At 43.0% G+C, this 23,449-nt stretch overlaps 1 protein-coding gene across 9 annotated transcripts; it reads right to left on the bottom strand.

Moving 5' to 3' along the window:
* Window positions 1–8,481: 8,481 nt before the first annotated feature.
* LOC129592980 (uncharacterized) lies at window positions 8,482–22,424 on the bottom strand. 9 transcript variants are annotated; one of them, XM_055489148.1, is made up of 12 exons: window positions 22,343–22,424; window positions 22,082–22,251; window positions 19,534–19,662; window positions 19,233–19,295; window positions 18,102–18,222; window positions 13,515–15,823; window positions 12,368–12,574; window positions 12,139–12,262; window positions 9,862–11,114; window positions 9,682–9,768; window positions 9,276–9,401; window positions 8,482–9,198 (listed from the first exon to the last, which is right to left on the bottom strand). In XM_055489148.1, exons 3-12 carry the CDS (start codon window positions 19,631–19,633, stop codon window positions 8,843–8,845), a joined length of 4,746 nt encoding a protein of 1,581 aa, XP_055345123.1. In that variant the 5' UTR covers window positions 19,634–19,662; window positions 22,082–22,251; window positions 22,343–22,424; the 3' UTR covers window positions 8,482–8,842. The 9 variants fall into 9 exon arrangements, with proteins under 9 accessions (XP_055345123.1, XP_055345122.1, XP_055345124.1 ...); XM_055489147.1 differs by lacking the exons at window positions 22,082–22,251; window positions 22,343–22,424 and adding an exon at window positions 20,462–20,656; XM_055489149.1 differs by lacking the exons at window positions 19,534–19,662; window positions 22,082–22,251; window positions 22,343–22,424 and adding an exon at window positions 17,232–17,571 and having other exon boundaries at window positions 13,515–17,120; window positions 19,233–19,250.
* Window positions 22,425–23,449: the final 1,025 nt, after the last annotated feature.

Consider the following 23,449-nt stretch of genomic DNA (forward strand, 5'->3'; position numbering starts at 1 on the left):
AGTTTTACAGCTTCATTATTTAAGTTACAAAGCAAGTTTAAGTGGATTTGTGTACATTGATACTCGTACTTGATCGAACTGCTAAGTGAAATGGGAACTGCCACTCGGCTCTATGTGTTCCTTTTTTCCTTTGTGTTGGCTGGTATCGGCGCATCAGGTAAGGACTAAGACGATGTCGGCTTCTGGTACCGTTAATGCGGAAAATGAATTTGGATACAGACAGGAAAGGTACAGTATTTTTGGATATAAAAACAATTGTACAAAGCAAATTGGTTTTCGAATCTCGTAAATCTTTCGTGAACGTCCGATTATTACATTTGAGTTTTGACTAATTGGATAAAATTCAAAGGCCTGACTTCGATTATTTTTGAATTTGCCTATATTGTTAGTACAGTATTGATTTATCCTGTATCAGTCCTTAGCGTATTGATTTGTTTGCGGGATATTTTTTTTTTAAATCGATCACCGGCCTCCATTTGCGTGGCGCCCTTTTCAAGTCACTGCTGTTTGCATACGATTGTGTATCCGGCATCGAGGTTTTTAGCTTCAGTTAATAATTCATGGACTGATGGACACCTTCCCTAGTTGTTTTCTGCACAGTTTACGAGTTGAATTCATAGACGAACCGGCCAAGCTTTTTATAATTAAAACATCTATTCTTTTAAATGCTTTATTGTGCCTAGAGATGCAGATACGATGGCGACTAATTTCTGAAATAGATTGTGCAAAGTAATAAGCAACAAGAGACAATAAAAACAGAATCTATGTACGGTACCCTCGGTCATATAGTATTAGCTGGCCGTTGGGCACATGAATGCGTGCATAAATCTTAGTATAGTAATTATACGAGCTTTGGGTTTGAGTACAAAATTAGCTCGTGCGCCATAATGCATGATATGTAATATCTTTAAACTGTTGACGCATGTGACCTAATGCCGTTGAAACGTGAATGTACAGGAACGCCTAACCTTTCAACGCCCACCATTGCGATTCCATACAAAGACTTCCACATTCAGATTTTCAACGCCTCCTTATCGCCAGCCAATGCAGTGTTTAACTATTTGCCAACCGGTGTCCAGCTGGATTCGAGCCCGTGGTCGACCAACAACCTACCCGAGTGGCAGTCGACTACCATGCAGATCCAACTGTGGAATCGTGATTATATTGAAACTATGCATAATTTCTTGGCGCCGTTAACCGGGAATCGCAGTGGCCGGGTTCTTCCGGTTCCCTTCAAATGGATGCACATACGAAACGCCAGCGAACACGAAACGGGACACCAGATGGCCAGCAAATGGCAGCCCATTGCCAGTCGGCCGCAAATGGTGACCTTTCGGTTGCGTTGCGCTACCCAGGGAGGCGAACCAAACATCCAGCTGACCCTCGCGTACGAGCTGCCGAAATCGAGATAAGTTACCATTACTCTGGACAGCGGGCATCTCCTCGGGTCGCGTAAGTTTAACCTGCTGACGGAGCAGTTTTCCGGATATCAGTACGTTTTCGTTCAGCGCAGGGATTATTATAATCTCATCTATGAAGTGCTCATGGACAGCGTCGGCGGGATCTTGGAACCCGAGGAATTCCTCGATGACCAGCAGGTGGTCAGTCTGCTGAACAAGATGCTGCTAGTATTCCGGCGAAATGTCACGTCGACCGTAAACTTTACGGACGCCATATGGGCGGCAACATACTGGCCGGAAAATGATCAACGTCCCGATGAGAAAGTGCACAACTTTCAGACCATTTTTGCGGATCACATGCCTTGGCTCAAACAGGCACTTCTGGGACAGAACGCCGCCGATGAATCGAGTGAATTTGGCCGTTTAATATCCGTGATCGAAGCGGTCAACGAACTGAAATCCGGAAGCAGTACGGTCGGCTGGGATGGCGAAAAGACAGTGATCAAAACGACAAAGCTGTAATGTTTGGATTTAGAAAAGCTGAATCGACAGGAAACCTTCCGTAATTTTGCTGTTCGAATTAGTAAAAAGACTGCTGACTTTGTTGCAAATCTGTTCGTGATGAACCGGACGAGAGTCCTGTTGGCTGAACGTGCCTATGATAGACGCCTCCAGGAACATATCAAAACGCTGAATATGGTTTTGAATGCCTCAGCGGAAACTATTCACCGAATCGATGCACTGCGAAGTGATGTCGAGGCACAACCGGCACGGACAGAATTCACGAACCTGACCAGCGCGATGCAACGCACGGTGAACGAACGACTGGATGCCGCGGACGTCACGATGAACGCCATTTTGAAAGCTGTTAATGCGTTGACTAATTGCACAACCAGTGCTGTACAAGGTGGGTTTGCTACGGATATGCGAAAAACATGCATAGTGGCTATTTTGCCACATTAGGGTCGACAAAAATAATTATATTTAATCATATTTGGTTTTATTTGCCAGCATTAGCTCATTAAAAGAGCTTCTTTGTTTTTACCCGTGCTAAATTTTCGTTCAGGTGATCAGAATAGCTTTCCACCGATAAAATGGAGCGAACTTGATGTTGTTACGCAAACGCGTTCTCCCATCATCATCGTCCCTCCAGGTACATTTCCATTCACCTTTGGTCAGTTTGGTGATACTGCATGGTCTGCAGTTTTTCATGGTCGTTGGTAATTATTTCTCCAGCCAAAGATTTCTGGATTTCTTTCCAATAACTCACAATTTCCCGCGCTGCATCAAAAGCAAGAATATATATTTACTGACCTGACCTGACTTGCAGATTGCGATAGTTCAATTCGAGTGACCGTGGGTAATCCCAGCTACATACGAACACCAGGGTATCCGTCGCAATATCCCACAAAATGTCTTTTGCTTGTGGAATGACACTGCTGCGAGCGGAACGACACTTAGGGTTTGTAGTTCTCCCATTATTGTAATGGGGACATAATGGTTTTCTCCAGTGTAGAATAGACCTACGCATTAGTGCACCGTATTAAACTATGCTATCTGTACTACCGCCGATAAAGTTTGTGGTTAACGCAAAATTATTGTTGCTGCTTTTTCTACTTCTCCGCGGAAGGTTTTATCCGGGTAAAAAAGTTTCGTTTTTCCTATGCTGGTTTGCTGTGATATCTTGACAATCAGATAATAGCATCAGTACTGGCATACCGAAATTTATACCTAGTTTCAATCTAATTTGTTGATTATTACATTTACACATTTGTCACTTAATAATTATTTATTTTTAAAGGTTCCACTTACAGTAACAGTTACAGTAATATTTCGCACCATAACAATAAATAATAAAATGCATCTCGAAATTTAGCAGGCATAATAGACCGTTTAACTGTTAATTAGAATTACAGTACTTGTACTCGAGATGTTTGTATTGAAATGTGCGTGCGACAAAACTTTTCTTTCAAGTCGACTGACTGAACTGATTGTTCCGGCGAGCGTCTGGTAATTGATGGGCATGCGTACTGTGGCATTATCAAAGCACTTCGCGTCAACGTATCAGCAAGCACAGCGGTGGGTATGGTGGTTGGAAAAGTTGTTGTGCTTTCTGCGCAGGAGGCACTTTAAAATCATACGTTTACTGGCAACTACCATAAACTCTGCTTTAGGTTGCCTCCTTCACCTCCAGATACCACCAGCACGAAGGATTCTCTGTAAAAGTGGAAGCGATTGCGCCGTGAATATTACCGATTATTTTTACAACCTATCAAAATCGTTTAACCTGCTTCTACAATCATAGACAAATGTTTAGTATATGACATACGTTGTTTTCCTTTTTTTGATAAGAGCCTTTCGGAACGATGCGACACAGTACGAGTATAAGCGGGTCCGGTATAATCGATTTGCAAACAATAAAAAGCACCTTACCGTACTTCGGCTCGTAGTTTAATGTCGGTCACCGAAAAACAATCATCGCAGATATCAATCAGGCCAGTACAGTGGTGCAAATCGGTAAAATCCACGTTTCGGATTATAACTTGACAATCGCAGAGTTCTACTGTTTTTCATGAGCAACATTTTTAACTTAGCTGCCGTTAAGGAAAGTGCTTCGGCTTCATTGAGTACCATTTGACCCACGGCAGAATAAAGATTTTAATTGGTTTTAGAAATAGTCTAAACTGCGTGCAACCGTGCCCGTGTCATATGATGGCGGAACAGTCCCGCACCAGCATCACCAGTCGGCGCCGGTGGCTTTCTGCCAGAAGCAGGACATACTGTTCTACCTAGTCCAGCAAAATTTCAAATTTGTTAGATCGGTTATTCATAAAATCGTTAACGTTTTTCCGAATGTATCGTTGTTCATACGCAAACGCTTACGGCTGTTGTAGCAGATTCAGTTAGTGCTGCGAACTGCACCTGTTTGTCACTACGGAAGAACAAACTAAATTTTCACCACAAAAAAATACGCGGGAATAGTAGAGCACCGTCTCATCTTTGCTGGCAGTTTTCGTTATTCTTTTGCACTGGCCCGTTCGCGTCTGCTTTGCAGCGTTGTATTCGGATCGTCTGAACTGTTTTCGCCTGTGTTACTTGTGTAGGTAAACTGCATATACTCTGTATCAGCAAAAACAAGTAAATATTATTTTATAGCTAAGCTGTTACGTTTTCCCTGCTTACAGGCATCGTGCAGTCATACCCACTTAGCCGGAATGGCGGATGAAAACAACCATGCTGTTGTACTGCTTTACACCGCTTGTTATTTTCACACCGACCGTATAATATGCTGTTTTCACCAACTTTGTCTACTCTGTAGGCTGCAATACGATTATTATCAGTCCGTTACCGTTGCAGAAGCCGACTTCGGCGAGCGGTGTATAACGATGATTAACAGATTAATTCGAAATTATCCAAGTATTCGGTACGGTTTTCTGGCGATTCTGCCTTTTATCCTACAATGCTGCGCAGATACATGTGGATTACGATTGCGTGCGGTTGTCTCTGGATAGCGGTACAGGGTACGTAATACCTTTTGCGGAAACTGGTGGAATATGGGTCGATATACCTAGCACCGTTATGGCGCTCAGTTGACATGGTTGGGTTTTGTAGGTATCCCAGTAGAAAACACTGGGTCTTCTTCCGCTAATTCCACAGGAGTTTCGTCAAACGGTAAGAATTTTACACACCACAGTCACAGAGCCTTAATGAATTTGAAAAGCCAGAAAGTCACACTTAATATTAAGTTCACCCAGTACGTTATAGTACAAATATTATACTACAATCAGTACGGTGATGCAAGAAGTTCTAAGAATTATGCGAAAGGTAGCTGGTTTACTTTTTTTCCGTCAGGAACACAATCCGGCGATGCTGACATGCCGAAGAACTGCCGGATGGATGGATCCAGGATGATGTGCATGACGGAGATTGGAGAAATGGCGTGTGAACGTACGTCAGCCGGTGAATTCACCTGTCACCCTCGCTTCTCCATCTCTGCATCCTCTGATGGGCAGGCATGTTTAACTATTGGAGGGAAGACAATGTGTAAAAATAGTACGGATTCGCAGCCGAATGACAACAAATGATCCGTTTGTTTCTATCGAGTAGTTTCGCCATGAAGACTGTTGTACAAAACGTATGAAGCGCTGCAGCTTTTATCTATGGCTTATTCCAAGAAAATAAAATGGCCGTATTCTGTGATGTTACTATAGTTTCCAAGAAAACAATAAATTAAATCCATGTCCATGAGTAGCGCGTGGCCATAATTTCGCCGCACAGTGCATGTTGGCCGCTAATCCTTTTGGCAATAGCTAACAAAACCACAACATAAAGGCATGTCGATGCAGTCATACTGCTGTCGCCGTGTATGTATGTTTACATAGGACATATACGATTCAGCGGAAAATTGTTGGTAAAACTTTAGACGTTACAGAAGCAACTTTATGATTAAGGACCTTTTCTTCTTCACATTCGCGGTGCAACAGCAGCCTCAACAGCAGCCTTATGACCTTTATCAATATTTAGACTTGCATGATCGTTATCTGGAAAAGCAGCAGAGCGGGACCTTTCACTGTCACGTTCTTTATCCCAGCTAGTGTCAGTAGCAACGGATCGAATCAGTTCCGAAAGTTCGTAGGGCACTAAAGAGGTAATCCAATTTTAAGGGCGACGCCACGGTTGAGTTTCCCGTTCTCCGATTGTTTGTGTGTCTGCTTCCCTCTCGGGATTTTGCCCTTGTGGTCACTTCACGCTTGTCAAGGCTGGCGGAAAAATACCCGTAATACAGAACGAAGGATGACTTTGCAGCGACCTAAACAGAACCAGGACACGTGCACAAACAAGCTTTTAGTTCAACTTCCCCACTTGTACGGTACAGGGTACAGTGCGCACCAATTCTCCGCAATTCAAAATAGTAAAAAAACTGCACGGGCGGACAAAACTCGTTGTAAAAACCCGGTTAAAGGAAATGCGTTTTGAGTGAGGATTTATTCGAGTGAGGCATAATTCGAGTCACGAATACTTATAGGCAAACAGCCCTTCTCGCACCACAATGTATAGCCAATTTTCTGGGGCAAACACTTCCTCAGTGAAAGAGCAAAAATAAGCACGAGCGAAAAACACTGATTTTCTGGCACATTTTTTATTATAGTTATGGTGTTACAAGTTACGAATACATAATTACGTAGAATCAGTGCTGTCCGTTCAATGACAACTGCGAATGCGTCTTTGTTGTATATTCTGTAGATGTTTTCTTTCTCTTTCGAAAATAAAAAAAGTATACAAAGTACAGCTAACGTCATTGCCAATAGCAACTGTTTTCACTGGCAAAATACATAAAACAGCGACAACAGCCTTTGAATACGCCAGAGTGCAGACAATCGCAGTTCAAATGTTGATTTATAAGCTGATGATGAAATGCTTATGATTTTTATGGTTTCTTAGCGAGATTTGTTTAACGGATTAATGCTAATTTAGCGTTTCCGGTTATGCACATAAATTTGTCACTCCAGTCAGCAGGCACTGCCGCGGACTATAGGCACCCATTTGTATTTTTTCCCCCACTGGACAGACAATGAATTTTTGACAGATTTTTTTATTTACAAAGATTTTTCGACGATCTGATACGACTTTGGTTATAAAAAAAGAAATACGCTAAAAAGGCATTTACGTAAAAAGGTATAAGTAATAGGCAGTCCGTCTAGGTATAGAGACAGTGGGCCGCGTTCAGATCGTCTTACTACGAATGTTTGGAGCGCATCTCTTTGACACTGCTTGCAAGTAGCTTCGATGCGGAAAAGGCCGGGTAACTGTCCTTCCTTAAGGTCATTTCTTGGGTAGCGTTTGCGTAAACGAAGTCACTTGTCAGATCGTGGGTTATCTCCGGATGGGATATTTATTCCAGAACTGTCAGACCTTATTATTACAGAGACGTTTCTACTGCAGAACTCACATAATTATTACAAGAGAAAAGATATTCTCTTGTAATATGTGTACTATGTGAGAAAACACATATTACACAATCATAGTATTCTCTTAGGTAAAGAATAAGCGACGGCAAAAAGGGCTGCCTATAGCTTTCGCGCGCTACGGAGTGCAAGGATTATTTAATCGAAAAAGGGTGCCCATAGTCTAAGTGGGTGCGAGAGGGGTGCCTATAGCCAATTCCAGTTTAAATTTGCATATTGAGTTACTCGTATTATTATTTTCGTGCTTAGTTTTCAGTGGTATACTGGTATGTATATACGAAGTCAATTTCATAACAAGTGGCAATCGTTAAAAAAATGTACTGTATTTACACTATATTAAGGGACCGAGAAATCCACAGGACCGCCCGCATTAGTTGTCGGTTCCTTTGACATCACTGGAGCTGCCTAGTGCGGGCGGTCCTGGGGATTTCTCTGTCCCTTAATATCGTGTAAATACGCGGAAGTGACGCGGAACTATGTTCCAGTGTAGGACATACAAATAAACATTCGAGGGATGCTTGTACTAATATTCCTTCCTGGGCGGACACTAAAAATTGCTAAATTGAAAAAAATATTACTTAATAACAAATACTGATTTGTCGTCTGTTTACTTCGCGAACTTCGCAGCTGGGCGTCGCCTACAGCTCCCACTTCTATCACAAACTCTAGACACAACAGAAAATGAATGTTTTAATTTTAATAAGGACCGTACCCGCCCGTGGAAGCGCGGCAACCTTCAAAAACTATCTAACCCCTGCAGACGACAGCGTCCTGAAGAAACGTTTTGAGCAGCTCCGTAGACTTTGTTACACCTCCGTAGACCTCTTGATGTTAGGCCGTCGACTTTGTTGTCTTGATATAAGCCGGAAACGATGCAATTATCGGGATAGTACTGGTTTTACCCTTTTGCCGGGGAAACCTTTGGAGTGCCAGAGAAATGGTCAGCTTCTTTGGACGGAAAATCAAAGGGAGTTCCGGATAAGGCAGATCTATGGCTTTTTTAAAGCAGCGCATTAGCCTTGCAATTAATAAAGGCAATGCGGCCGCGATTTTAGGAACTTTACCGGGAAAAAATAGAAGTCTTGATAATTGTGATTTTGATTTTGCTACTTTAGTTACTTGTCTGCTCATGTAGCAAACGGTTAACAACCTTAAAGTATGTCAGACTGTGCTACATATGGGCAAATTACACACAGGTTTTCACCTGTTTGTTGAAGCTGTGCAGTTGCTTAAACACACAAACAAACAAACATCAACAAAAGGCAGTTAATCGGGAATTCCTAGAGGAGACTTCCACCCGATGGTGGTTACACGTTATAGAATTTTAAAGAACGCTTATTTTTACATAAGCAAGTGTGGTTCTCTAACTTCTCTGGATGAGTAATCCAAGTCCAAGTTTGAGCAATCCGAATCCTATTCCAAGCGTCAGCGCGGCCCCTCGGGTACTGTAACCGCGTAACGGGATTAATTTTCTGACTACACAGACTGCTCAATATGTGCGTCGAGTGTAGCGCTGTTTAGCGGCAACAATTCAGTGCCACTGCCTTCTGTTGTCAAATCCAGACTCGGCATTTCGTCCACTTCGCCGCCAAATGTGTGCGTCAATTCAGTGGACGCCGTGGAGATCTGTACACTCGGCCTGGATACTGTAGCAACCTGTCTCCCCAGCAGTGGACCATTCTCCAGACTTACGGCATTCTTGGCACGTTGCAACGAGCGACAAACACAGCGACATGTCACATAGACAGCCAATATGATGCACAGGCCAAAAACTCCACCTACACAGCCGTATATCCAGCTGTACGATTTGGCGTCTTCGTGTACCGCGCTGTCTGTGAAGGGTGACGGTTAACACAATCTATTGAAGAAAGGTCGGGTAGCAAAATGCTGTGGATAATTGGCTTACTACCTTTCCGATATGGCTCGACAAAGTCGGAATGCAACGGCGCTTCCTGTTTTGACTCGTTGAACAATTTATGAAATTTTCCTGCATCAACATTTTGTGTTTTGTCCAACGATCTGTTGCCCGCTGGTTCTGTTACAACAAACGATTTATTCGATTAATAATCACTTCGACATGACCAATATTTCGTACGGTTGCATAAATCGTAAAAGAAATAAGTCAATTTGTAACTAGGAAAGCAAATTTTGGCAATAGTTTAGGTGAATATGTACGGCCACCGAGCGCTTTTATAAGGAGTTGCAACGCTTGCGGTGACAAAAGTACTGATAACGCGTTTTTCGCACTACGTGCACTTGAATAACTTTTGCTGCGCTTCGGTCGATGGTGTATAAAGAGGTTAAGAGCAACGTACCAGGTATAGATGAATTGTTAACTTCTGTATTTCCGCAAAGGCTGCTGTAGGACGGCGTAATTGTAGCTTTGATGGTGTCTAAGTCGCCTAAGGTTAAAACAATTATTATTCAACGGATTCTCACCAATGCATGGAAGCGTAACTGGTTCCGGCAGCAAGAGGCGACTAGAGTGTTCTTACACACTGGTTCGTTAATGGAATATTCACGTTGGTCCGAATTGATTTTCAGTTCCGTAGTGTTTGATGCGTGCGGATCGGCGAGACAGTCTACAGGATAAAATATCTGGTCTCTCTTTATTCGTCGACTGCGGGCGATGCCGACAACATAGGTTATTTCGCCTGACCCTAGTTCCAGTCGCAACACCTTATTGCTTTCCCTCCATCGTCGAAAATGAGCGAAATCACAGCTACAGTGCAGTCGGCGTAGGTAATCCATCAGCTGCGACCGGCTGACATTGGACTGGGAGCTGGTTGGATTGAGCAAATCGGACTCCAAGCTCAGCACCGTTAGCTCCCGCAAGGCGCTGAAGGTCCCCGCATCGAGGTGGAGTATCGTGCTGTGGACAAAAAGGAGAATGAGCAGGCGCGGGAATCCGCAAAAGTCCTTTTTCCGCACTATCAGCCCATAACAAAACCGTAAATGCAGCTGCATTAAATTGATGAAACGGAAAACGGCGAGCCTGGATGAAAAACGGGAGTTCTGGCACATACTAAATGACGTAAAAAGTATTTGGTTTCGAATCGGCATGAAAGCAGCGGGGGCTCCGTTCATCTCATCGCTATCAAGCATTTTCAGTTCGACCACGCGCATTGTCAGGTTCGCCACTGTAACACCCGTTTGGTGCCAGTCATCCAATGTGGTCGTGGAGTCGCAGGACAGCGGTATGAACCCCCGTAATGAGCAGTCATGGATACGTTCACTAGCACATTTCAGCGTAGCTAACTTATCACACTCCGACGGAGGAAGATTGCTAATAACAAAATTGGGAATCGGTTCGCGAACACCACCGTCTCCGACTTGTATCGTGCAGTTGTAGGCTGTGTACAATTTGACAATGTCTTTGGCGCTCAGAGTCCGGCGTTGACCCATTTTAAAGCGTTTCCCTGGTTGTGTTGTTTTAGGGAGGAAGACAGGCAGATCGGGATGTTCGGGATCGGCTAGGTCGAATGCGCCGTAATGCATAATGGATTCCAGATCGTATTCGGTCCCGTAAGTGGCCATCTGCGGTAGCTGGCGAATCAGAACGCTGTTTGGCGGGAGTTCTGTTCGATTGAGATATATGCTCAAGTACTCGCTACGATCAGCTCTGTGATGTTCGTGAAATAGACCGAACGCGTGAAGAACCAGATGCTGGAGGGCCCCGCGAAAAATACATGCTTGCGTTAGAGTGATGTTTTGCTGACCACCTTGTCTGCCAACACTTGACTGGCATCTGCAGCAACGTTGTTAGAATGAATGCTGGCTGAAATTTCATCCTTAAAGAACTACATGTACACATCACTGGACTTCGAAACGGTGTTACACAATATCCGCACTCGACCCGCACACATGCATAGCACTATACGACTGTGGATGTAACATCTTTATGATGTACACTGTATTGAAGCACGTTAAGTATGAGACGGCAAAAATCTCTATTGGTTTGCGCCATGGAGCCGATTTAAGCGGCCCCCATAGTTGCACTAAACGTGCGAAGCGAGTTGGCAAACTTGGACATCACGAGCATTCGTGTAGTAATTCAGCCGAAAGACAAGAGCGACACAGCGGATTGGATATACTAGTATGAACAACATCATCTGCCGGGCATGCCTTTCGGCTGAAATACCCGCAAAAGCTGGAACCTCCATTGATTGATTTATTTATTTTCGAGGGGCCAAGCCCGTAATCGGGCACTCTCACATATCCGGGGGGAATTTTCAAATTTAGACTTTCATTGGGAAGAGTTCTAATGGCCACAGACATATTTTCAGCGGACAAAGTCCAAACTTGAGCGCGGGCCTTCAAGAATCGACATATTTGATCTGCATTGCGCTTAGCGTATCGTAGCTTGAGCTATGCAGAGATTGCTCAAAAATGAATTAACCAGTGACCAGTGAAAACACCTGCCGCTATTGACTACATTCAGATTAGAAAAGTACTGTACTGATATTCAGTTTCACTAAAACAAGTTCAAAAAATTTTTATTATTCACCACCGTATTTGCACAGGGCTCCACTCACATAGCATTGAATAAAACTTGCCGCAGCCGAGGCCGTGTATAACCGGCAAAACCGTCCGGATGAATGAATCGTCTGCCGGGCGTTTTTGCCTGTGAGCTGGTAAAACCGTCCGGTTTTGCCGGCGTACAGATAAAAAAGCGTCTGGCGGACGGTTCATTCGTTCGGACGGTTTTGCCGGTTACAGCCGTGTTTTCTAGTACGTACTACGTTTGGCACCGAATCTGTCAGATGGCTCACCTCTGTCCCAACCGAAAAAAGATGTAGTCATTCTCGAGTTCCCTGGCTTTAAACGTCACACATTGTGCAGTGTAGATCGAGATGGAATGTAATGCCTCCTTGATTTCTTCTCGATCTGCGATGTCTTCACCCAAAGAATACGAACAGTTAGATGACACCAGATATTGTAACAACTTCAGTCAGAATTCTTGCATTTCTCGACCTATTTCATTTTTACGGTTTATCGTACCGAGCGCTTCGCTGAATAAATAAGCAATATCTTTGCCATTGTTGAGCCAGAATCGGCTGCTAGACAAAAGTCCGGACTCTGCAGCGGGGTCACTGCTGAGCGCTTGGTCATCGTAATGGTATATACGGCCTGCCTCATCAATCGCCTGCGCTGTTAGCTCGGATCGTCGTTCTTGCAAAATCGGTTTACTCAAGCTGGCGGTCCAGTCTGGAACACAGTAAAGTCATCTAACTTTAGCACTTGAAACTGCCGGTGTCCAAGATAGATTTGCATTCCCTTCATTCTAGAGTTTCTACTAGAAAGTTTGTTCGCCTGTTGTGAGCGCTGCTTAAACGAGAATTAGCAGTAGTAGAAGTAGCGCTTGCACGATTCGTTTTCCATTTTTCCGAACCCAGCAACCAGTGAAATAGGTTTTGTTGCTGTTTTCTGCGCCTCAGGTGCAGAAAACTCACACATATTTCTTTCGTTCCGTTCGGGACTGAATCATGCGATAAACATAACTAAAGGAAGTAAAAATATTCAAAAGTTTTTTGTGCCAAAGAAATGGCTATTTGTGGCGACTAAGGAAAGTTTCTAGTTTTTCATACAACTTATCATAGGAAGCGCTACTGTGGTTATATGCAGAGGACCTATCTTAACTCAATCAAAATTCAAAACAGTATGGCTTCAGCTTGCGTTATTCGTTATAGCCCACCGATAGCACCGTTTTTGGTACCAACAGCTTTGCAGGTTTCTGTGCCTTCTAGAATGTTGATCAGGGTGCTTTATACTCAGAACTGAACGAGAGAAATTGGTGATAACTATAAGTCCATGGAGAAAGCCAACTGATTAGCTGAATGGCAATATGACTGCCGTACGCATTTGTGAGAGTGCCCGTTTACGAGCTCGGCTACTGAAAAATAAATCAAATCAAATCAAACCAGAAAGTTGCTGACTGCGCTCCTGGGCTCGTGTTGCAATGCAGGTCGTGTTGCCTTGTTTTCACCTGGGCTTATATACGGCTCTGTTATGGGAAATTGCATTATGCATTTTTAGTTTAATAAACATCAAAAGACAGTAATGTTACTGTCTAAGAACAAAACTGGAATCTGCCGCATTAATAGTACTCTGGGGAGCGTAATTGCCATGCTAGTGAATAAACGCTCACCTTCTTTATTGCCGGTACTGGAGCGTTCCAGCGTCTTATTTCCTGTCAGGTAAGGTCTAGAACCTCTTGTTGTTGGTGCATGGGTCGGTGCATAAGCATGCGGGCAACTTGGAGCGTTCACAGAGTAAATAAACCGGTGATTATTGTTAACCGTCAGCCAAAAATCGTTGCTAGCTTGCCCAGTAGCGCAATCCAGAGACTGATACATTTCTTTTGTCCACCACTGATAGCGGTATGTTTCGCCCTCCACATCGTAGTCCAATTGCGCTAGCGCCGTCCAGCTGCGCGAAGCGTTATTTCCTTTGTCATTCGAGTCTACCGCAGTTGTTGGAATGCGGTCTATAATACGTTGCTGTAGCCATGATCGGAAGTGATTGTACTGGCAATCACAGTGGAGTCTACGTAAATATTGATAATAATTTGAGTCACCCGTCAGCGCTTCGCGCGCTCCGATTTCCATGGACAGAGCTTCAAGATTCGGAAGCGAACTGAACGTAAACTGGGTCACTCCGTCCACCGTCGACTGTGCGAACAGTATTACGCGAATATTAGGAAAGTCAGCAAAATCCTCGGTCCGAACAGTAATATTGTGACAGTTGTTTACTTCGAGGTATAGCAGATTTTCGAAAGCCAAGGAAGGTAATTTGCCTGTTGTCCGTCGTTGCAAGCAATCGTAGAGCTGCATCACTAGAATTTGCGTTTTTACCGGAGCAAACGCACGGTAACACAGATAACTTCCGTCGCTGACATTTAATTTCACCATTCGTAATGGTGGTTTGGCCAGCGCGAAGGCAATGTCTTGTACGTCTCGCACCGTCGCGTTGCTCCAACATCCAATGGCCAAAGCGGTCTTGGAACTCTTGTGCACTTGCTGGCAATAAATCAGAATTGTCGTTTCCGTAGCTGGCAATGAAGAATGCCTCTCCCACGGTCGGCAAGATTTTCCAAACTGCATCTGACACTGGCTGATGTCGATGGGAGAAAAAGTAAAGGTTCGTTTAACCTTGAGAGATTCATATGTCGCATTGAACGTGCTGTTTGGACACTGCGGTGCGTTAACTGAGAATTCGCTCTGGTTAAAATTTATTGCGTCGAAATCGGAAGGAAATGGCTGCACGGCGCAGTCAATTGGAATATACACATCGTTTATCGTGATCTCTGGTTGATCAATGAATTTCCCATTGGCGAAGTAAAATATTGCAGATGGTTCAAATGTCGCCCGGAGCAGACCGCGTTCCGGAAGCCACTTCCGTAGCCAAGCAAATTCGCAATCGCAGTGCATTCGCTTTAAGTAGCCGGGCATGCTTCGGGCAAGATTCTTCTGCAATTTGTCGCCGATCACCACACCAAATTTTGACGAAATCGATCGATGCCAAACAAGCATCTGCAGTTGCGGCAAGTTGGTGAAGGCTCCTTTTTCCAAGTATAAGATCGTCGACTTCTCGAAGACTATAATTTTCAGCGCCGACAAAAATCGGAAATCGGACATTCTGATGCGCATGTCGATACATCTGCGCACTTCAAAATGCTGGAGATTAATCAAATTGAAGCTGGAAAGCTTCACTGTTGCGTCGTGAGCTTGACAGTCGAGCATCCACAAAATCAGAACTTGTTTCTCAATTGGAGATAGCAATTCACCGGTTATTTGTTGGTCCTTTAACAATATACCGATCGGCCGTAATGGCGCCTTGGCCATGGCCATAGCCATTGATCGTAAAAGCGTTGTATCGGCCGATGCGTTGAACCAAATATTCAGCCACCTAGTTGTTGTGCAGTTCTCGCTATTTAGTTCCGGGACGCTGCAGTACTGATTGAACTGCCAGGCACACTGCTCTGCTTGCATCTCTAATCCAGAAAACCCAGGAAACGAACGTTCCTCATAGTCATGCTCGTCTATCTCGAATCTCTGGTCAGCTTGGCAGTGGTAAGCATTGCGCAACTTGGCGACATCGCGCACGCTTAGTGCTTCCCGTTGTCCCATTCGGTAAACATGCTCCATTCGGGGAATGATCACCGGACGGTATATGGTTTTAGCAAAGTCATATGGTCCGTAGTGCATCAGTGATTCCAGATCGTAATCCGTTCCAAATGTATCCATGTCAGGAATAATATCATATTGTGATTTGTGACTGTCCATTATTTCGTCAACAAAAATTTTTACACTAGTATTCCGGTCACTCCGGCTGTGTTCATGAAACAGACCAAGAGCGTGCAGAATTTCATGCTGAACGATTCCCGGACGCATGCACTGGACTGGGTCCAAAAATATTGGTTGTATGCCACCTTTGACTCCGACGTAGGATGAGCAACTGAAAATCTCATTTGCAGTATCACCAATTAAAGACACACGTCAATGACTGCGGATATTCGACTGCCTCAGATCGAGGGTCCTTCGACTTTTTCACTTTGTGCATACTGCTTTGTCTTGCCCTGTCTTTCGCTGCTAAATAGTTGATGGTAGCTGTTTCTACGAAACTCCGTCCACCCTCGTCATGGACATCTTCATAAATCAAATACTGGCGAAGAATGTATACCGATAGCCCTGCTAATGTGCAGCCAAAGCGTCTGCGTTGCAACCGTTGCAAAGGTGGATGCAATCAAGCAGATATGTCCATTGCTCCAGCTGCATATATCATTCCACTCTTTTTCAGTGCACCGACAGCTTGGTCACCGACAAAATGCTTAGCCGACAATCAATGAAACGACAACTCGATGATCGGCAAGTTGCCGAACGACAGTTTGCCGAACCCCAATATTTTGCTGATGAAAATCAGGTGGCTGAATAAAACATTACTAAACATAAGAAATCGAAGCCAAACATAATAAAGCAAAAGCGGAAAAACATCACATAGAAAAACATGAGATTATTCTGTACAAGTTAACAGAAAAAGTCATAGGGCAATCAGAACCAAACATAAGATATCAAAAGAAACAAATATAAGAACATTAGAAAACATAAGAAAACAAGACAAAAGCCAGCATAACAAACACAAGAAAACCAAAGAGAACATAGGGATCTAAATCATGATAAGAAACCAAGCTAAGCTAATAAACTGTAGCATAAACAAAAAAAGCTACGAAACCTGAAAAAAGAACAGTGAGCGGGATATCGGTCAACAAAATAGTTTCAGCAGCACGACGTGCAGCAAAATTATCGAAAAGCAATTTGTCGGTCAGCAACCTGTCGAGCAGCAGGCTGCAGGCTGTGAGAATTAGCAATATGCCAGTTAGCAAAATGTCGGGCAGCAAACCGAAAGTCAGAGAATTATTAGTCTAAGGAGACAACCAACTGACTAGTTTATCAGTGGCGTGACTACCGTTCTCCTCGATTACCTATCGGGTTCAATCAAAATTTTTAAAATGAGAAATTCAATCTGCAGACGAAAAAAGAGTGGGATGAAATATGCATTGCACACAGATTGAAAAACATATCTGCATAACTGCTTCAACTTTTCTGCCGGAGCAGTGACGGCATGCATTGATCCGACCATAGAACCGAATGCACTCAATGGCGACATTATTAGTTCAAGCCACGCCGACTGGTTGGTTGACTTGGTTCGGCAGAACGGTGGACGACTGATCCACAACTGTGTCGACGAAATTATTCTGTCATCAAGAAAATGAAAATCTGTTATCAAACAAACCAGGTCAACCTACAACTGATTTTTCTAATCTACAGGCTAATGGAAACACCTGTACTGCACGGCCTGCGCCTACCTAGTCCATGAATGTTGCAGGATACTAGTCTCATAAACATTTAGTCGGAAGGACAACACGCCGCGAGACATTTCGCCGCAAGGACGGTGCGCCGAAAGACATTTTGACAATCAGATAAACGGTGTCCCAGCCATACCCACACATTCAAAAAAACTCCGCTGCAAGACTTTTGCTCTGGTCGTCCGCGACTCCTAGACTGCGAGTTACTGTGGCCCCCAAAATAATTGTAAGACAGAGCCTGGTTGACGAAAGTTACTGCGCACGCTAGTCGATATTCAATGCTCCTACGCCATGGTATTATTCGGCAGCGGTCGACTGGTTAGTTGTTTCCGCGAACACACTATATGCGGTATATGGTCAAAGCAAGTTATTAGCGACCATTAGGTTGGCTTCCTAACTTATATATGAAACGTTTCGTACCAATGAAAAAAACTGGAACGTTTTTTTCCTTCTTGTAGTCACTGTAGTTATCTGTAGACAACCAGTAGACACCCTGTATACAACCTGTATGTACATCCTAAGAAAACCTAAGAAACAACGAGACTACAGTATGTCTACAGTGGTGTCTACGGGCTGTCTACGGGTGACTACCGGTGTATACAGGCAGACTATCGAGCTGAACCTAAGAATGGCTACCTGTATACAGCGGTAGACATCTGTAGAGAACCTGTATACATCCTAAGAAAACCTAGGTGACTACTGATAGTTCTACAGGGAGTCTACAGCCTGTATACATATGTCTACTGTGACTACAAGGAGAGAAAAAACGATTCACTTTTTTTCTTTGGTACGAAGCGTGCCACATGTGCCCAACTCGAATATCATGAGGATTATCTTAAAACGTCTGCCGTCTCTAGATCAAAGGCCTACTTTTTAGCAAGCTCGAAACTGATATAGTTTTTCTCCTGCTTTCTCGCCGGGAATGTCACGCAACGGACTTTGCTATGTATAGTGGACATCGCTTGCTGGATAACGAAAGCATCCTGAGACCCTGCAAAATATACGTAAATATTCAGTCAATATTTGCTTTTATCTGTTCAGTAACCTGACTCCAACTTTGACTGTTGTCACCGCCTATCGTCTTGACATCTTTTACGGCAACGCCGGTGACAACAGTGTACGTCGTCTGATTTAGTTTATGTCATAGTCCTTTAGGCGGTAGGAGGTCGGAAAAGAGGCAAAACGAAGTGCTTAACTCTGCCGGCTAGCTTACCGCATCTGATAACGAACATATCTAGCGCGAAAAACCGTTCGACGGATGAACCGTATGTATACCAGACCAGTTAAACTTCCACCGCAAACTCACCACTCCCGGGTTTTCTACGTTTTTTCGTACATTTTTAAATCGATACACAAAGGTACCATACTGTAGCCGCACGATGCGATTGCACCACTGTCATGCCCGGTCGTTGGCTTACCCCTGCCGGCCTCGCACACTTGATGGCGAACATCGAGCAACCAGTTAAACGGATTCCGTACACCTGATTCTGTTGCGGAATCACGTCACGCGGCAACAGTAATAAGTACCTCGACATTATGGGTGAAGTATAAATTCGGCGGAGAACGTTTTTGGTAGAGTTTCCGCACGCTTATAACGGAGTAAAAATTTTTATCGGGGAGGAAGTTACCATTAGATAGCATATGCGTTACGTCCGGGAATGAATCGACACATTAGCAAATCGATCCCGAAACAAATACACAATCCCAAAAATAACGCTCAGATAACGAATTTATACACAGAAGCTTCCGGATTCAAATGAGGGCTTCAAAAAAAGGAAACGCACGGAAGCAAAATGGCACTTCACCTAAAATTTACGTTTGGAATTTCTGATCCAAATTGTTCACCAACACATTTAAATCTAGTTACAAGGCACTGAAGAAGCCGGCTACGCAATATTTACGGCCGTTAAGGTATCCGACACACGGTCTATCCGTTTAAACGATTCTGGCCTTATGTTATTTTGAACTAAATAAAATTTGTATCAATTATCTGCTGCTTACCAAATAGCTCGCTTATACGATAGGGAACCATTCCTTTCGGCCACAACGGAAATTTTTTCTTTCCTAAAGAATGAGTGTTATATATAATGCACGCTTTACTTTCTTTTGCTCTGGTGTGTCACTCTTAGCGTGCTGAAAAGCAACAAGTCAAGAAGCGCCAGCGTGGAATTCTGCTTATGACATCCATCTTTTGAATATCTAAGCTTAAGAGGCCAAAACGTGGTAATGGCTCTTCATCATTTCGAAAATTCGTTAGCAACAATTGGTCGTTATATGACTTATATTGACTGTGCCTTAATACCTGCAAATCTTTTCGATCCTTCGCCCACACCAGCATCAGAAAACAGAATATCATCTTGCAGCGATCCGCGGCGGCTTATATTGGACCAGTGGGCTTTCATAATAGCGGGATCAATGCGCGTTACCCAATCTGCAAAGCGAAGGCTATCACCTGCGCAACTGCGTCTACACTCTGCATGTAGTATATTTTTCTTAATCCAGTAATTATGAAAGCTAACTATTTAGTAACTAGTAGGGCACACACATCTCGGTCAGCGAATACGTACGTATTAACGAAATTTCGTTACAATGTAACACAAAACAATTTTTAGTTGTTTTACCCTTTGGAACGTGTTTTGTCGAAGAACCAAAAATTTTAAAATGAAAACAGTTCATCAAATTTCTCAAGCATAAAAAACTAAAAAAAGGCGAAATGTTGTGCCTCCATAATTAATCCATACAAAGCTAAAGCTGTCTTTGGCTCCGAATCCCCGGCTGTGCATACTTTTATTTGTTATACCCTTTCAGCTTATAGAAAACAATTAACATCACAACGCAGTACACTCAATCAGCAGAAAACAGCCGCGCGCGGGAGGTCTAAGAACAGAGAACACCTGATGATCAGGTGTTTGTAAATTTGGTCCTTTATGCTGTTACCTTGCTGTTACCTTGCACTTGCCGAAATTTTGTACAGTATAAGCTGTACGATACTGTAGCTGTGTGTGAGCTAAAGCCTCTTGGGTTCAGTCAGCAGACAGCCCCCTGCACGCAGTTACAGGCCTAGTATGTGAATCGTGAATGGCGACTGAACGCGCTCATACAATGTACGTCACGTTGAACCACTGAAACTTTCGGCAAGTGCAGGGTAACAGTACAGTACTTCGTTCACTTCGTTATTATTAAGTCAGGTGCTCATAACTATTCAGGGTCCTGTTTTGTTCATTAGTTACCGTCTGGCAACTCATCTGACGGTGAGTCGTCGTCAAAATCGTCATGATAATCCCTGTCGTCCCAGAAGGCATCTATGGACTGAATTACCCTAACCCAGAGAATCAGCCTGATAAGCATGCATCTTATTTCAGCCCAGAAAAACATTGTAGGCTGCAGCTTCTTTAAGGCTCAGCAAACAGTTTGTGTAGCGCAAACCATCATCTAAAATTCATGTTTTGTTGTTTTGATAGCATGCCTGGACAAAGCGCAATATTTGCCGCGAGAAATTCTGAATGCATGAAAACTGGCCAAACAACGTACGTGAGAACCGGTTTTCAATATCCGTATATGAGTTGCAATTGTTTGACTACAGTAGTTCACGCTGTAATTACGCAATTATACGAGTAATATGCGATTTACCGTACAGTGTGACAATCTGTTGATATATAGATACTACACCACCAAGGTGATCCTAGTTTTATCTCTTATTGCATGCACTCGTACATACACAACATCTGTACATGTACGAACTTTAGCATGATCCGTTACTTTCCATAAAAGTAAAACTTCGCATTTGAAAGTTATCAAATAAAATACGTGTTAACAAGCAGCAAAACCAAAAAATTAAATGCTGATAAATCAATATGTTTTGAAAAAACGGTTTACGGTTTTGCTAATGAAAATTAACTTGACTTGTTATATACATATCTATATACAAGAAACAGCGGCGGCTTCCCCTCCGCGAAATTATTGTCAAACGTGCCGACATCGAAACCCGGGAGTTTGACCTGCGATAATTTGTGCAATTGAATATAATTAAATGTTTTAGTTTACTGCGTGAGCCTAATACTCTACGTTATGTATCATATTCAGGCAGAATTTTTCTGAATTTCAAGGTGACCTTAAAGTGGGTGGATCGTTTGCGGAATCGTGTCGACATGGCTCCGGCCGAACGAATTTAAAAACGAAAACCCTGTGAACCAGTTCTGGACTGAGGCCGATCAATTGGTAGTATCAGCTTTCAAAAAAATGGTTTGGTTATTGAGATCTTAAAGACTATGGGGCGCCGCAGATCTTGTACCTAATAACAGTGAGGTGAAATAATTTGTATAACTACTGTATGCACTATATACAACATATGTATACCTGTATCAGTATTACTATGCGCTTCTAATTTTAAGTTTAAAGAACGATCATGCCAAACATGTTCACTGATTATAAAGTCCTTCGTAGTTAACTGCACACCACTTTAGCCCAATGAACAGTATACATTTAATTCTAATCGGCTAACAATTCTAGCTACCGCGCGCCACCCAAATTGCGCCACGTCAAATACACTTGACAGGCTGTAGGAAATCTGTTTATAAATTTCTCTTTTTACTGATTAAGCTCGTACAGTCAAAAGTTAAATATGATTTAAAGTAACTCATTACTTTGTAAATATGACTTAAATATGACCGTTCAGTTAAATTAGAAAGGATATGGCTAAATCATGGTAAAGTGCGGCGACGATTAGAACAGAACACTCTGTTCTCATAAGCGATGCGAAAACCAAGGTCAAGCAAAAAAAAGTTTTCGGGGCAAAATGTAATAGCATTACAGTGTTTCCGATGTCCAACACAGATAAACCGCTTACTCACTTGTAAACTCCGGGGCATGAGTAAGTTGTTCCGAGATCAATGCCAATCATGGTACCGACATTTTTGGCATCTTCTCCGATTTTCTTCGCAGCAGCGAAAGCCGTAAGCACAAAGGCGATGTATATGACGAAGACGGCCGTCCTGCACATTGTAGAAGAAGGGATTCTTAACTGGTGAAAATAAAGTACCAATAGAAATGCGTGTAGATCCAAAACCGTTACAAAGCTGGAATTGAAAATTTGGGAATAGCAATGTCAATACCATCAATGTCAGGTTTGGAGAATGTTTCTAGTCAGCCGATTCGTTCTGAAATTATTTGATCTAAGAAGTATCACATTGGTGAGCCAGCAAAAACATCAGGGCTATTTGTGCGAAGGGAAACCTGGCAAGTTGCCGGCGTAGTCCAGTGAAACCGCAGCACGTGCAAGATGGGCGGAAAACGCCACGGAATGACGAAATCATTCCGACGGGTCCATGAGGTTATTGATCAGCAGTGCGATTAAACGTGGCGGTATCAGATTGTCGCATCATTCTCTGGTGTAACAGTCCCACAGTACCGGTGCTGGTATAAAGCTCGAGATAACACTGTTTATGCAATTAACAAATTTTAAATTAATATAAATTTTAATAATTTCATCTCTTCATGGTTTTGTGTTATTTGTCTGCTCTGAATATTCGCACAAACACTAACAAAACTGGCTCACACTTTGCATCCACGAGTATCGTCTGCTGACTGATAAACGACTTGCTGTTAAGTGTTAACGGTTACCGCTAACTGCTGTGAAATAAAAAGCGAAGGTATTTACAAATCATGTAAATAATTTCAAAGTTCAACGTTACATTAAATAACAGCTGGCTGAACAAAATCACCGGGCTGATTCCAATACAGTGTAGCTGGTGCGTCGTTTGATTTACAGTGCTAATTTTTTCAAAAAAGTGTTTTTTTTTCAAAAATGAAATTTTTTTTTGTACACAGTGTTAATTTTTTAGAAAAAGCTATTTGTATGTTCACCGTGATAACGAGTACTTAATTCATTAAAACTTTTTTTCAGTTGACTGTATTATGATACGGGAGTATGCAGCGCAAGTGCGTCTTGTGAGTCATGTACGGTATCGTCGGTATGCACCATGAAAACGCATGAATCACGAATCAATTCACCATTTTATTATTGGATGCTAAAAATAGGCACATGTATGCAGACTAGCTGGTTCCCGTAAACAAGCCTAAGGTTGTCGCGCCTGATAAAAATTTGCGACCTTGAATGCGATCGTTATCAGCTGGTCATTTACAAATCCAGTTGGTTGATTTTTCGTCACAAAGGAACAGCGGATTATCGGTTCAGTCTACGGCATACGTTGAATCATCCG

The sequence above is a fragment of the Paramacrobiotus metropolitanus genome, unplaced genomic scaffold, assembly GCF_019649055.1.
Source record: "Paramacrobiotus metropolitanus isolate TYO unplaced genomic scaffold, Prichtersi_v1.0 Parri_scaffold0000058, whole genome shotgun sequence".
Taxonomy (NCBI): Eukaryota; Metazoa; Tardigrada; class Eutardigrada; order Parachela; family Macrobiotidae; genus Paramacrobiotus; species Paramacrobiotus metropolitanus.